We start from the raw sequence: 15,284 nt of genomic DNA on the forward strand, positions 1-15,284 counted from the left end.
CCGATAGCCATGAGATTAAAATCGAGTGTCTTCAGTGGACATTACACTACAGGGAAAAATACTTCATATATACATAAAACAAAGTGGAGTCTAGATTCTATTATAAGCAGGGTTTCAGTGACATGAATGTCCAGTGGGAGGTTCTGAAGTCAGGGAGGACACAGGACAATCCTGTCTTCTGTGGGATTGTCCCATGAGTCACTGGATGTCACCAGGGACCATATCCCCCTCCTCAATTATGGTGGCAAAACATAAATACCCCTACACTTGTGATACCTCCTCTTGGGGACGTTCTATCCACTGAGTCCTGAAGGTGTCTCCCTCCCCTACCAGGGTGGGCAAGTCCATGAGCCCACTTTCAGTGGGGGCCCTAGAAGGAAGATGTGGATCTCCTAGAATTGAACCACATTTTGTTTACCTGCAGGGATGAAAGCAGATCTTAGTGGTTTGAGATCGTTCTTCTGATTAAGAGTGAATCTCTAACGTATACAGTGGCCAGTTCAGTGAACACAAGGCGAGAGTTCATTTTACATCTTGTGTGGAAAATTTAGCTTCTTTTCACAAGCCTGCCTGGTAGCTTTGTGTGGCTTTACTATTTCCAAGTCCTGCCTTTTCTCTGAACCATGAGTAAACATAGCCACAAGGGGATGTGGTGATTGGAGCTTAAAGATATCTTCCCTACCAGGCTCATTTTAAAGATAGCTCTGGGGCCATCTTATTATAAATACTCTTTAATAAGAAAGGTAACATATGATTCTTTATATGAACATTTCAAGGTGAACTGTCAAGTGTTGGTGGATGTTTCCTGTATATGCCCAGACCATGGACAGACTAAGTCCCAGACCGCAATGAGCCCAAGATAATAGCGCTAGTAATAATAATAACAGTGATGTTAATTTCACATTTTGTGTATTTTCCATGTGTCAGTAAGCGACAGCAGCAAGTGCTAGGGGTGCATTCAATCTTGGGGATATCCCCCTTTTACAGACAAGAGGCTGGGCCAGGCATTCCTCTTCTAGAACCAGAATCTAAATTTAGCACTGCCTTGTCTCTCGGGGAAGGTAGCATGTAAACATGGGAACTCGTTTTATAAGGCTATCAGACCATGAGCCAAACTTTTTCCTCTTTTAGAGTCAGAGTCCTGTCCCTCATAGGGCCAAACAAATACTAAGGAAGGAGAATCTGGCAAAGGGCTGTATTCACTGGCTGTGGGAGGAATAGGGGAGTTCGGGGAGGAAAGCAGAGAGCAGACCCGGGGTGACAGGTGGGGTCTGGAGAAGTGGCGGCACCCCAGGTGAGGAGGGGCAGAGGAGAAATGGAGCGGGGAGAAAAAAGATAGAGGGAGAGAGGCAGGAAGAGACAACAGCTCTGCTCCTGGACAGGGGCTGGGACCACATTAGGGGAACTGGTCTCTGGCTTGGTGGTGGCTGAGGATGTCTGGGGAGGATGTCTGGGTTCCTGGCCCTTGGGCAGCTGGGTGTGGTTCTCAGCATGACAAAAGGTGGATGGATGGATGGATGGATGGATGGATGGATGGATGGATGGATGAAGAGATGAGGAGAGAGACAGGGAGGGCGGGGGCGGGGGACATAAAGGCCTAAAGAGAAGAGAAGGAGGGTGGGGGCAAGGAGAAACTGCGAAGAATCCGAGAAGGGAGAGAGTGGGTATCTACAAAAGATATAAAAGAAAGACATGGAGACAAGAGGACAGGGGCAACAAGAAAGGAAGAGACAGAAAGAAAGGTGAAAAAAACAACTGTCTCAAAGAATGAGACACAGGCAGAGAAAGAGACAAGGACCTAGACAGAGAGAGAAGAGAGATGAGGAGAGGCAGGGAGGAAAGAGAGAAAGGGATGGAGGGAGATAAGGGGAAAGAAGAGAGGTAGAGGAACGGAGAGAAGCGGGAAGAGGCAGAGATGAAGAGAGACAGGAGCGCCACAGAGAGGGTCAGAGACAGAACGCCAGATGGGGACACATGCGGGAGAGAGACGCTGGCAGCCGGCGGGCGGGCGGGCTGCGAGCGCGCCCCCTCCCGGCGCGGCGGTCCTGACCCGCGCGGCCGCCCGCAGGTGTGGGAGGCGCTGCTGACCCTCGTCTTCTTCCCGGTGTGCGTGGTGTTCGCCTGGATGGCCGACAAGCGGCTGCTCTTCTACAAGTACGTGTACAAGCGCTACCGCACCGACCCGCGCAGCGGCATCATCATCGGCGCCGAGGGCGACCCCCCCAAGAGCATCGAGTTGGACGGCACGTTCGTGGGCGCCGAGGCGCCGGGCGAGGTGGGAGGCTTGGGCCCCGGCCCCGTCGAGGCCCGCGAGCTGGACGCCAGCCGCCGCGAGGTCATCCAGATCCTCAAGGACCTCAAGCAGAAGCACCCGGACAAGGACCTGGAGCAGCTGGTGGGCATCGCCAACTACTACGCGCTGCTGCACCAGCAGAAGAGCCGCGCCTTCTACCGCATCCAGGCCACGCGGCTGATGACCGGCGCGGGCAACGTGCTGCGGCGACACGCGGTGGACGCCTCCCGCCGGGGCAGCCCGGCCGAGGGCCCCGGCGAGGACGAGGACGACGGCGCCAGCCACATCTTCTTCGAGCCCAGCCTCTACCACTGCCTGGAGAACTGTGGCTCCGTGCTGCTGTCCGTCACCTGCCAAGGCGGCGAGGGCAATAGCACCTTCTACGTGGACTACCGCACGGAGGACGGCTCCGCCAAGGCTGGCTCCGACTATGAGTACAGGTGGGTCCTGGGCAGGGTTCCCCCACCTGCCCTGGGTGGATGGGAAGAGAGGGCTGACTGCTCACGGATCATAGGTTCCGCCATCCAGCAGCCTCCAGGCTACGTGTCCCTAGTGCCCATCCTTACTTTGCTATGGGCAGACCTGCAGTATTCATTCATTCATTCATTCACTCACTCTTTTGGGAGAGAGGTCTACTTAATTTTTTAGAGGAGGTACTGGGGATTGAACCCAGGACCTGGTGCATGCTAAGCATGCACTCTACCAGTTAAGCTATACCCTCCCCACCATTCATTCACTCTTGAGAGTTTACTTTGCACCAGACACTGTTATGGGCATTCGGCACGCACTGTTGGACGAGACAGACAGCGTGGCTGGCCACTGGCCACAGGCTGCTCCTCCAGTGTCCATTATCTACCTGTACCTTCTTGTGCTTGATACTGCACTGTTAATTATTACAGCTCCATTACAGGTACCGTTACCTGGTGGAACATGTACCTCCCCCCACACACACACACGATTGTTATAGTAAAAGTGTTTATTGAGCCCTTACTGTATGCTGGGGGTATACCGTGGTGAACAAGACTGCTAAGGTCTCTATCCTCTAGTTGCAATAACGTTATAAACTATTAAACGTAGAAACCATCAGATGATGGTGCTATGGGGGAAAGTGAAATAGAGTAAAAGGAGCGAGATGATGCCCATTTGGTCCTCAGATCCTTGGTTCCACCATAAAGCCACCCACCCTTGGCATCCTACTGTGTCTCACTGCCCAGCCCCTCTCCTCACCCGCCTTTGAGCAGCCCTGTAATCTTGTTCAGCAATTCCTACAATGTGCCTATTAGTTACCAGATGCTTTTTTTAAGGGGCTCAACAGAGAACAGTAAACAAGACAGATAATTTGTGTTCTCACGTGTCCACAGAATTCTTTATGTATTTGTAATTCTTCTGTCCACACCATTCTCTTTCAAGAATTATAGATTTACAGTATATTTTGTTAACTCATGTGCAAGTCTCACAGGGTCTCCTATAATAATAAAGTTTATTATATGTCTTCAACGCACCAGAAAGGGACCTGGGCAATGAAGACCAGCAGTGAACAGAAGACATAAAGTCCCTGCCCCAATGCAGCTGACCTGCTCATGGGAAAGACAGGCCATTAGAAAGTATACATTGGCTACATTAAAATGTCAGGGAATGATAAGAATGGTGAAGAAAAATAAAGCAGAGTACAGGCGAGAGAGTGTTGATGGCTGCTCTTCACATGTTCTGCCCGCTAAGTTGAGGCTGAACTGCACAGATCTTTGGTTCCGCCATCACGTAGCAGCCAGTCCCTCATCCTTGAACTCTTCTCTCTCTGGGGCTGAGTTTCCTATTTCACAGATCTTTATCCACCACTGTACCTCAGCAAAGACCTTTGGTAACTCAAGCTTCCCTCAGCCCCATCATGTCTACCTATCTTTCCAATGCCTCGGACATTTCTAGGTTTTCTCCTCCACCTTGGTCAGTCCGGGATATTTTAGTCGGTCCCTCCCCATCCACCTCTCCTACCCTGCCTCTCCCCAGCCTTCTCCTGAGTGGGGCACAGCAGTTTACAGATCTTTGTTCTGTCATCCTGTAGCATGGGACCTCTTTGGCCATCCATGACCTCCTCCCTCCCTCCTCTCCCCCACCCCACCTCCCACCTCTCTTCCTCCTTTGATTGAAGAAAAGGGATTCACTGTATTGGAGCTTACTGTCACTCAATGTCTCCACCATCCCACTCCTACCCAAACCTCTGGTCTGCTTGGCCCCCAACAAAGCCTCAAGCCTTTGCAGAAGGGAGTACAGATGTCACCTGCTGGGATCAGAGACTGCCTTCTCATCTGCAGATGACCTCAGGAATGAGATGTTTGAAGTGAAGGAGTGAATCCTGTTCAGTGGTGGAACCAAACAGCTAGGAAGGGTTGCCACTTTCCTACTCGTCCCTGCTCTCCCAACCTAGCTGATATTCACAGGCCCGGCATCACTTCTGAAGGCAGCTTAGGTCCAGTACTGGGAGGGAGGACCCACGGGTTCCAGTCCAAACTTAGCCCTGGCCCCTATTCCTTGGGCAGGTTCATGCCTCAGTCTGGGCAGGTTGGGTTGTCATGTACAATTGTTGAGGTTGTGCACTGCATAAGAGCACCACATCTAAGGAAGCCCTATTTACAGAGTGGACATTTGTAGATTTCTCTATTATGACAATTTCCTGTTTCATGGAAATAGGGTCTTGAAAAAGGGGAGCCCTTTTCTACTTTGCCCACAGGTATCACTAGGCTAGGGTGGTCCTGCGGGTCTCAGCTTCTCCAAATTATTAATGATTTCTGAGGCCCCCAAACAGCACAGCTATTCTGAGATTTAAGCCCCTATAATCCTAATACTCTAAAAGGTCTAAAGTTCTAATATTCCAGGTTTCCCACTTTTGGGTATTCTAATCCATACCCCACCAGTCTCTGATTTGATGGTTCTAAGATTTTCATCTTCTCAGATTTTGTGCATCCAGGGTGGGAATTTGAGTCCTGTGAACCTAGCTCCTATGATTCTGGTACCTGGTTTCTAAAATCTCTGTGTTCTTTTTCTCCCAAATTTTTATTTTGAAAAATTTCACACCTACAGAAGGGCTGCAAATATAGTCTGGTAAACCCTCTTATAACATTCTCCCAGATTCACTGATTGTTCCTATTTTGTCCCATGTGCATTCACTCTCTCCCTCTTGTTAATATAGAATGATATTAATAACTGTGGCACTATTTGAGAATGAGTTGCAAGAAGCCTGACCATTCACATAAACATAAGCGTGCATCTGCTAAGAATAATGACATTCTCCTGCATCATCACAGTATGATGCTCACACTCAGGACATTTAATACTGAATCAATGTTATGACCCAGTGTACAGTCCATGTTTGCATTTCCCCACTTGTCCCTGTAACACCCTTTTATGGTTGTGTTTTCACTCTCCCTCTCTCTTCGCATCCAATCCAGAACCACATGGTGCGTTTGGTTGTCATATCTCTTCAAGCCTTCTTCAATCTGGATCAATCACTCAGCCTTTCCTCAGCTTGGCTTAGAGCAGGTCAGCCCACCCAGCTGGGTACCTTACGCACCATGGACAGCGCATCCTGAGCTGATGGCTGCAGCAACAGGGAACCCCCATTTCCTCCACTCCGGGTCTCCTCATCCAGTCCTTCTGCCAGAACCTTGAGGTCCCTCTGCCCTTCCCACCGAGGAATGAGGGTATATTAGAGATTTGTGACATTCAACATCCCAGAGTCATTTTGATGTCTGCATCCTTGCCAAGAGGAGGGCTCATTCTCTGTCCCCTCGAAGTTACACCCTCGCTAGTGTCACCACCTCATTCCCTCCCCGATGCCATTATAGAGCATCTTGCATGTGCTTCAGAGACTTACACAACTGATACTCTTTTAAAGCTAAGCCAGTTCATGTCCCTCCTCTGCTTGGAGGTCACCCATAGGTCCCATCTCACTTGGAGTAAAGGCCAAAGTCCTCACCGTGGCCCATCAAAGCTCCGTGACACCTGCCCCTGTTCCCTCGGTGGCACCATCTCCCATCCTCTCCCTCCTGCTCCCTTGGATGCAGCCACACTGGCCTCCTTGCTGTTCCTCTAACACTCCAGGCCTGCTCCTGCATTGGCTTTGGCAAGGACCCTTGCATTGGCTGTTCCTTTTACCAGGAATACTCTTCCCCAGAGATCCTCCATGTGGCTCCCTCCCTCAGGTCTCTGCTCAGGTGTCACCTCCTCAGAAAAGCTTTCCCTGACCTCCCTAACACAGCGCTCTCTCCTCACTCGCCACCCTCTTTCCTCTATTTTTCTCCATAGCATCATCACCTCCTAACATCATATTATGTTTCATTATTCATCTCCTGCACTAGAACAGAAGCTATACCAAGGCAGGGATTCTTCTTTGATCTGGTTTTGCTGTTGTTTCTCCAACATAAGAACAGTGCCTGGCACACAGCAGGTGCTCAATAAATATTTGTTGAATGAATGAACTATAATTAAATCACCAAATGTGTAACTGTCACTGTGATATGGCTCTCCAGTGGGGCTGTGACCCCCTGGGGATAGGGCCAGTTCACTGCCCTGTTCCCAGCACTGCCCAGCACAGGGCACAGAGCAGGTGCTGAGGGAGGATATGTTGAATGACTGAATGATGCCAGGTTAAGGAGTGTGGACCTTCTCTTGGGGATACCTGGGAACAGAGACTGGTTTTTATGAGAAGCATGACAAGGTCAGTTCTGGGCCCTATGTCCCTGCTCCTCAAAGTGCAGCCCATGTACCAGAACCATTCGCATCCCTTGGGAGCTAGTAAGAAATGCAGTCTTGAAACCCAAGAGCTACTGAACCAGAATCTGCATATTAACAAGATGCCCCAGAGAATTTGTGTGCACCTTGAAGTTTGAGAAGCAGGGTTGTGGAACACTCCAGGCTCCCGCTCCACCCCGGGACATTGCACGTGCTGTTCCCTCTGCCTGGAGCTCTCCTGCCCACTAAGTCTTCCTCCATGAAGCCTGCCCTGATGTCACCTTCATCATCAACTGTTTAATACCAACCCTCCTACTCCTCATGGGTTCCATGGTGGGAAGGACCAACTCTGTCTTGTTCCTCTTCTGCATCTCCTGCGGGGGAAGGGAACGCACCCTCATTCACCCTCAGTACTATGTATTTAATGCCTCTCCACCGTCATACTTGTGAGTTCTTCCGTGGTGCCGCCCCCTCCTCTGGGAAGCCCACCCTGATTCTCCTCAACTCCCCACAGCCTTCGAATGACCTTCACCCTTTTCTTTCCCCTCTCCTCCGCCGCAGCGAGGGCACACTGGTGTTCAAGCCGGGCGAGACACAGAAGGAGCTGCGCATCGGCATCATTGACGACGATATCTTTGAGGAGGACGAGCACTTCTTCGTGCGGCTACTGAACCTGCGCGTGGGCGACGCTCAGGGCATGTTCGAGCCCGACGGCGGCGGGCGGCCCAAGGGGCGGCTGGTGGCGCCGCTGCTGGCCACCGTCACCATCCTGGACGACGACCACGCGGGCATCTTCTCCTTCCAGGACCGCCTGCTGCACGTGAGCGAGTGCATGGGCACCGTGGACGTGCGCGTCGTGCGCAGCTCGGGCGCGCGCGGCACGGTGCGCCTCCCGTACCGAACGGTGGACGGCACGGCACGCGGCGGCGGCGTGCACTACGAGGACGCGTGCGGCGAGCTCGAATTCGGCGACGATGAGACCATGTGAGCGCGCCGACTGCCTGCGAGAGGGGCGGGGCCAGAGCGAGATGGTGCCTGGGCGTGGCCAGAGAGTGGGCGTGGTCGCGAGGCGGGTAGACCTCGGAGGGGCGTGGTCTTGGGAAAGGGTGGGGCATTCGTGGAGCCGTGCCTTTGAAGTGGAAAAGTCTGGGGAGGTGGGGCAGGGCCCAGAGAAAGGGCGTGACAGCGGAGAGGAGGGAGCAGACAGGGAGGACAGGGCATGGCCATGATATTGGGACGGGACGGGTGTGGGGCCTGGGAAAACTGGGCTGGTTTGGGGAGAAGAGGGTGGGACACCAAGGGCCAGGTGAGGAGAAAGAGAGGAAATAGGATGGGGCCTGGGGAGAGGAATGTGTAGGCCTTAGTTGGTAGGATAGAGGAGTGTGGCCTGAGGAGGGAGTCCCAGTGGAGATGAGGGGAATGTCTGGAAATGGAGGGTGAGTCTGGAATGGAGAAGGGGCAGGAGATGGGTGGGGTTTGGGTAGGGACACAAGAAAGAAGGGACGGGGCCTAAGAAGATGGGCGGGGCCTGCGGGACGGATAGGAGGAAGGGGTGGAGTTTCTGGGTTGGAAGAAGAACCTGGGGAAATAGTAGGACATGTAAGGGAAATGTGGGAGAGGCTCTGGGAAAAGACACAGTAGTAATAAGGGGGCCTAGGAAGGTGAGGCCAGAGCTTGGGGAGACACGGGAAAATGGAGGGCTGGGATTTGGGAGGGTGGAGTGGAGTCGGGAGGTGAGCTGGATACACAGGCATACATACATAGACACACAGATACAACCAAAACACACACTGGCACATTACAGACACACAAAACCACAGACAGATGCGCTAAAACAGAGTCAGGGCTGTTGTCACGCCCAAACACCCGGCCACCACCTTACGCCCCCTTACACAGATGCCCGAGTCTTTCCCATGTGTGCCTGCAGCCTCACATCCCCCACTTCGCCTGCCTGGGATGCAGACGGTGCCTCCTCTCCTGGGCCCGCTCCCTTCCGCCCACGCATGCCCGTCTGTTTCCCTCCTCCTGCCGCCCACGTTCCTCCCACCAAGCAGAGCCCCCACTGCGCTCCTCCTCCCTCTCCTCCCGGCCTCTGTGGCTCGGCCTCCAGCTCAGCTTCTCACTGCTCTCCTTGTCTCTCCATCTCTCCCTTCCCATCTCTGTGTCTCTCGCTCCCGGCAGTTTTCTTCTGGGTTTCTGTTAATCTCTAGATCTCTGTCCCCACTGTCTAGCTCTCTGACTCGGGTTATATTTCACTCACGGACTCTGTACCTTTTCATCTCTCCCTCTCTCTGGCTTGGGTTGAGAGCTTGGGTTGGCGGCTGAGGGCACCATTCCAAGCCCCATCTCTCACCCCCAAGAGACAGAGGGGATGGAGGGAGTTGTCTTTCTGCTTGTTGCAGTCCTTTTCGTAGTCTACCGCTTTCAAACAGCTTCCCTCCTGCCGCCAGGGCCCCACAGGCCCTCTCCTCCCTGACACGGCTTCCCCAGGCTGGGACACCCTCTGTCCCCCGCCCCCACCCATGCTTCCAGCTGTGGCTTTGGGAGACAGAGGACAGGAGGCTAATTAGCGTTTAGGGAAACATATCCTTCCTCTGTCGGGCAGGCGTTAATTAGAGAAGCTTTGAAGCAGCCAGGCTGGAGAGTTGGCCCCAGGCAGGATCAACACAGAGATGGAAGAGATGCCCAGAGTTGGGGCGGTGGAAAGAGAATACAAGAGAGAGAGAGACAGACAGATAGACACCCAGAGACAGAAGAGACCTAAGGAAAGAGAGAGACTGGGAGAGACAGCCAGAGTCATGGAGAGTCAGAGAGAGAAACAAAAAAGAGACAGAGAATAGGAGAGAGAGACAGAAAGACAGAAACTTGGAAATAGATACCAAAGAAGAAGGAAACTGAGTGACACAGACCCATCAAGAGAGGGGAAAAGGGATTGGGAGACTGAGATGGAGGAAAACTAAAAGAAAGAGAGATGCAGGGGAGATAGAGAAATATTCTTCTTACTAAGAGAAACTCAGTGGGACTCAGGGAAGCAAAGGTCCCCCTGATGCTGCAGAGAGAAAAGAGTCTGGGTCAGCGAGAGAGGAGGGGAGGCAGGGTGAGAAAGAGACTGGGTCAGAGATCAGAGGCTGGGAGGGGTGGGAAAGTAGGGTTCCCAGGAAACAAGGAAGGCAGGCATGAGGATGATAAAACTTCAGGCTGGGGAGGAAGGCTGCTTCCTTTAAAAATTTTTTTGTTGTTGAACTGTAGTTGATTTGCAATGTTGTGTTAGTTTCAGGTGTACAGCAAAGTGATTCCGATATATATATATATATAGAGAGAGAGAGAGAGAGAGAGAGGGAGAGGGAGGGAGGGAGAGGGAGTGAGTCAGGGCTGTTGTCACTCCCAAACACCCAGCCCCCATATATATATTCTTTTTCAAATTATTTTCCATTATAGGTTATTATAAGAAACTGAATATAGTTCCCTGTGCTGTACATTAAATCCTTGTTGCTTCTCGTTTCATATAGAGTGGTAGGTATCTGTTAATCCCATACTCCTAAGGCCGTTTCCTTTGATTTCAGGAAGTCCTGCCCTTGTCTACCTCGACTCCTTCTTACTGTCCCCTGCCAGTTGGGTTTCTCCTCCTGCTGGGTCCCATGAGGGCACATCTGTCAGGGTGCCAGTTGGCACGTGTGTCACTGCATGTCAGTGGATCACGGCGTGTCTGCAAGAGAGTGAGCGTCGAAGGCGTATGTGTGTCGCCCTGTCAGCGTGCCAACGTGTCGGCAGCTGTCTACGTGTGTCAGAGTGTGTGAGGAGCGTGTCTCGGGAGACCCTCGTCCTCGCCACAGTGTTTCAGCACCGCGGACAGCTCCCGGCCCACTCAGCTCGGGGCGCCATTTCTTTTCACCCACAGAAAATTTTAAATATCTTGAAACCGGGAATGCTTGAGGGTGGAAGTGGGCGTATGTCCCCACATGACCATGTTGTGTGCGTCTGGATGAGTGTCGCTGTGTCCTGTGTGTTTGTGTGTTGAGCTAGGTCTATTGAGACCCATTTTGCTTAGATTGTGTTGACTCTGGCTGTTCACGTCTATGGACAATGAGAGACAGAGAGGGGGAGAGGAGAACACAGAAAGAAAGGCAGAGAGCTGGGAAGAGACGGTCAGAGAGATGGAGAGAGAGACACAGAGAGGCTAAAAGATGGGCAGAGAGGCAAAGGAAGCTTGAAAGAGAGACTGAAATGCGGAGAGAGACGTTGAAGGGAATAACAGACACCAGGAGGCAAAAAGAGTGAGATTTAAGGAAGGAGAGTCTACATGGGGCCCCAGCAGGGGTCTTACAGGTTGGCGATGTCGCCGAGGCTGCAGTGGGGGTGTTGTGCTAATTGGCATCTGGTCTGTGCGATTTTGCCACTGCATAGGGAATGGCTGCAGGGTAGGATGGCGTGTGGGTGTGGGAGGTGTGATTGGCTGTGCTTCCTCTGCCGGGTGACTGTGTGGGCTGGGTGTTTGTGTTTCTGGGTTCTGGGTCCAGGCCTTGTGGTTCCTACAGCTGAAAGAGCTGCTAGCGGCAGAGCTGTGGGCTTTTGGGCTTGTGGCCCTTTCAAGATCAAGAGGGGATGGGTTGTGTACCTGAAGGGAACAAATAACTTCTGGCTGTTTCTCCCCTCCCACCCCCTGGTTACCATGGCAGTGGGGATGCTGAGAAAATCAATTAGCCCTTGGTTAACCCTCTGAGTGTGATCAGGACAGAGCGCAGAGAGCCAAGGGTCTCCCAGGCTGAGGGATTTGAGTTAAGAACTGTTCATGGAGGGCACACTATATGCCCAGCACTGTTCTAGGCACTGGGATACAGCAAAGAACATAAATGAACAAAGGTATTGCCCTTATGGAACTTAAATTTTAATGTGAAGAGAAAAATGGCAAACAATAAAGAAAATGAACACATTAGATAGTATATTAGAAGATGATCTGGAACAAAGAAAACACAGAGCAGGGCAAGGGGGCCAAGGCCGCTGGGGTAGGGGCAGGGGTGGATTTCAGCATTAAAGAAGGTGGTAGGAGTGGGTCTCATTGAGAAAGAAAGTGAAGTTTGAACAGAGAGCTGGAGGGACTGAGGGAGTGAGCATGGAGGAACAGTGTTCTAGGTGGAGGGAATAGCTAGTGCAAAGGCCCTGAGGCACAAACAGTCCTGCTATGTTCAAGGAACAGCGAGGATGCCAGTGTAGCTGGAGTGAGTGAGCAAGGTGGGGAAGGATGGGAGGCCAGAATGGGAACAAGGGCCAGACCACACGGGGCCTTGTGGGCCATTCTCAGGACTTCAGCTTTTATTCTGGGTGAAATGGGAGCCACGTGAATATTTTGAGCAGAGGAAGGGCCCAATCTAACTTGGGTTTTATCAGGATCCCTCAGGTTGCTATTTAATAAAGCTCAGCTTCCTCAGCTGTTTCTGAGCTTGTTCCCGTCCAAGGGGGTTAATAAGAGAGTCTCCGGCCTCTTCCCTGGGTGGGTGCTCATGAGGATGAAACGAGATTACGGAGCCTGAGATGGAGCAGGTCCTCAGGAAACTGGGAGGCTAATGAGTGAGTTATCTGGTGATTCATGGGAGGGGGCCTTATGCTGGGTTTTCTGCCTCTTCACTCAGGAAAACCCTTCAGGTGAAGATAGTTGATGATGAGGAATATGAGAAAAAGGATAATTTCTTCATCGAGCTGGGCCAGCCACAGTGGCTTAAGCGAGGGATTTCAGGTGAGGGGGGATGGGTGGGCTGCGGGAGAGTTGAAGGGCCCAGGGCGGGGGAACCCTTGGAGGCTCAGTTGTGGGGGAGCCTTCAAGCTCATAGTTCTGAGCTTCCCAGGGAAGTGATCTCATGTTCTCCCTGTCTCTGTCTCTCCCCAGCCCTGCTACTCAATCAAGGTGAGTGAAGTTACCTCTTGGCTTTTGGTGGGAGGTGGGGGGCATGGGAGGAGGGGTCTTGGGGGAGGGTCAGAGCCTCAAGCTCCCCTCCAGGTCAGGTGTGAGGCAGGTTGGAGGTCAGATAAATTTTGTGGAGCCCATGTGTGTTTGGGTTAGGGTTAGGGTTAGGGTGACAGAGGTGTGGAGACCAAGATCATGTTTTATTTGTAGTTCAGATTGAGAGTGGAGAGTAAATTATGTAATCTGATCGAGGTTTGTGGTGGGGTCAGAAGGAATCAGATTTGGAGGTGATTAGGACTGGGTTGGGTTTGAGATTTGGGATCAGAATTAAGACTGGGTCAAAATTAAAGTTAAGACAGAGATTGGTTTCTGGGTTTGTGGGTAGGATCTGATTAGAATTGGGATCAGATTTAGGTCAAAGGTGAGGTTTGACTTGGAGGTCAGTTTGAGGGATTTGAGACTAGAGCTGGGGCCACAGAGATTGGGGTGAGAGTTGGGACTAGCTAGGGTCAGGGTCTTGGAGATAATAGCAGGGTAGATTTGGAGATCAGAATTGGGGTTTGGGATTAGGATTAGGAGTTAGACTGAAGATCGTATTAGTCAGGGTAAGTAATACAAGCTGCTATAACAAATAGGCCCCCAAATCCCAGTAGCTTAACACAATACAAGTCATTTCTCCCTCAGGTAGTTTCCTGAGAGTGTTCCTGGTTGGTGGGTGGCTTTCTCATGAGAATTAGAATTGGGTTGGTGCAAAGGATCATCATCCTTTGGGGAGGGAAATGAGCCCAGCATCAGTTGGAGGTGGTTCTGGGTCCAAGATTTGTCCTGAAATTGGGAATCCCCCTCTCTCCTCACCACCTCAGACATGCTCTAAGATGTTTTCAGAGCTTGGATGTAGAGACCAGGCCTCCTCCCCAGGATGGTGATGGTAATGATGATGTTGGTGATATTAATAATAAAGAAAGTAACATTTTTGATTATTTATTGTGCACCAGGCACTGTTCTAAGCACATTAATTCATTCCTTTTACTCTCTCAACCACCCTATGAAATAGGTACTGTTACTGTGCCCATTTTATAGATTTGAACACTGAGGCACAGAGAAACTAAGGCACCCCCCAAGGTCACACAGTCCCCACCATAGGAACCTCAGAGACACCAACTTAACTTCATGGACCAACCCATGAGAGCTGGGTGTCAGGTTGAGAAAGACAGTGGTCAGATGAGAGGCTAGGGCAGGCTGCAGAAGCATCACCAAGGAGGTGTCCCAGAAAAGAGCAGACAGGGTTTTCTTTACCAATGGGAACAGGTAGTAAAGGCATCGCAGGCCCAGGTAGGTAGGCCTCCCTGGAGTCTGGAGTCTAACTCCCATCCCTCATACTGCAGGGGATGGGGACAGGAAACTCACGGCCGAGGAGGAAGAGGCTCGGAGGATAGCAGAAATGGGCAAGCCGGTTCTTGGGGAAAACTGCCGGCTGGAGGTCATCATCGAGGAGTCATATGATTTTAAGGTGATTTTCTGGGACCTCACCTTCCTGGAGTCCTGCATGAGTCATTTCCTTGGGGGAAGTCCAGGAGGGGATCAACTATGAGGGTCACAAGGGAGGGGTGAAGGAGGATCAACCATGGTCCGAGACCATCCTCCAAGTCCCTTCATTAGAACTCTGGACAGCACACACCTCCCTCATCCCTTCTTGCTGGTAGAACCGGGATCCAGAAGGTTGAGGACCCCTGAGCATGGGGTGTGAGCCCCCATCCCCAGTACCCCTCATGGAGTGGGGTGGTCATAAGCAATGGTCTCTCCCCACCCTCTCATCCCCAGAACACGGTGGATAAACTCATCAAGAAAACTAACTTGGCTTTGGTGATTGGGACCCATTCGTGGAGAGAGCAGTTTTTAGAGGCAATTACGGTGAGCGCAGGTAAGTGGGGAGGGAGGAGAGAGGATGAGAGAGAGAAGAGAGGGCTGGAGAGGCAGAGAGAGACAGAGAAAGAGAAATGAAAGAGAGAGAAAGAGGGACAAAGAGAGAAGGACAGAGAGCAATAGAGAAGAAAAAGAGGACAGGAAAGACAGGGAGACAAAAAGAAACAGAGATTCAGAAAGACAAAGGAAAAGATAGGGAATGGATACAAATGGGAGAGACAGACACACAAAGAAAAGCACACAGAATCCCAGAGAAGGACAGAGATGCGGAGACAGCATGAAAGATATAGAGAATGAAGAGGCAGAGGGCCAGGGAGAGAGCAGCAGGTAGACATGGAGACACAGAGAGAAAGTTGGCAGGGACAGGAGCAGAAGCGGAGTGCTGTGGGGAGGAGGGGTCCTGACCCCAGCTTTCTCCTGACATCAGGCAATTGGATGGTAGAA

The 15,284-nt window shown here is 51.6% G+C and overlaps 1 protein-coding gene across 3 annotated transcripts in view; it reads left to right on the plus strand.

Annotated features, from left to right (window-relative positions):
* The window catches only part of SLC8A2 (solute carrier family 8 member A2), a 30,304-nt gene that overhangs the window by 7,588 nt on the left and 7,432 nt on the right, over positions 1-15,284 (plus strand). For 2 of the 3 annotated variants that reach the window (XM_072968753.1, XM_072968755.1), the window contains 6 exons: positions 2,069-2,733; positions 7,580-8,002; positions 12,646-12,749; positions 12,900-12,917; positions 14,303-14,427; positions 14,739-14,838. In XM_072968753.1, coding sequence (XP_072824854.1) covers positions 2,069-2,733; positions 7,580-8,002; positions 12,646-12,749; positions 12,900-12,917; positions 14,303-14,427; positions 14,739-14,838 — 1,435 coding nt within the window. The remainder of the gene's footprint in view (positions 1-2,068; positions 2,734-7,579; positions 8,003-12,645; positions 12,750-12,899; positions 12,918-14,302; positions 14,428-14,738; positions 14,839-15,284) is intronic. The other variant, XM_072968754.1, reaches the window with a different exon arrangement.

The sequence above is a fragment of the Vicugna pacos genome, chromosome 9 (genome assembly GCF_048564905.1).
Source record: "Vicugna pacos chromosome 9, VicPac4, whole genome shotgun sequence".
In the NCBI taxonomy this organism is placed as follows: Eukaryota; Metazoa; Chordata; class Mammalia; order Artiodactyla; family Camelidae; genus Vicugna; species Vicugna pacos.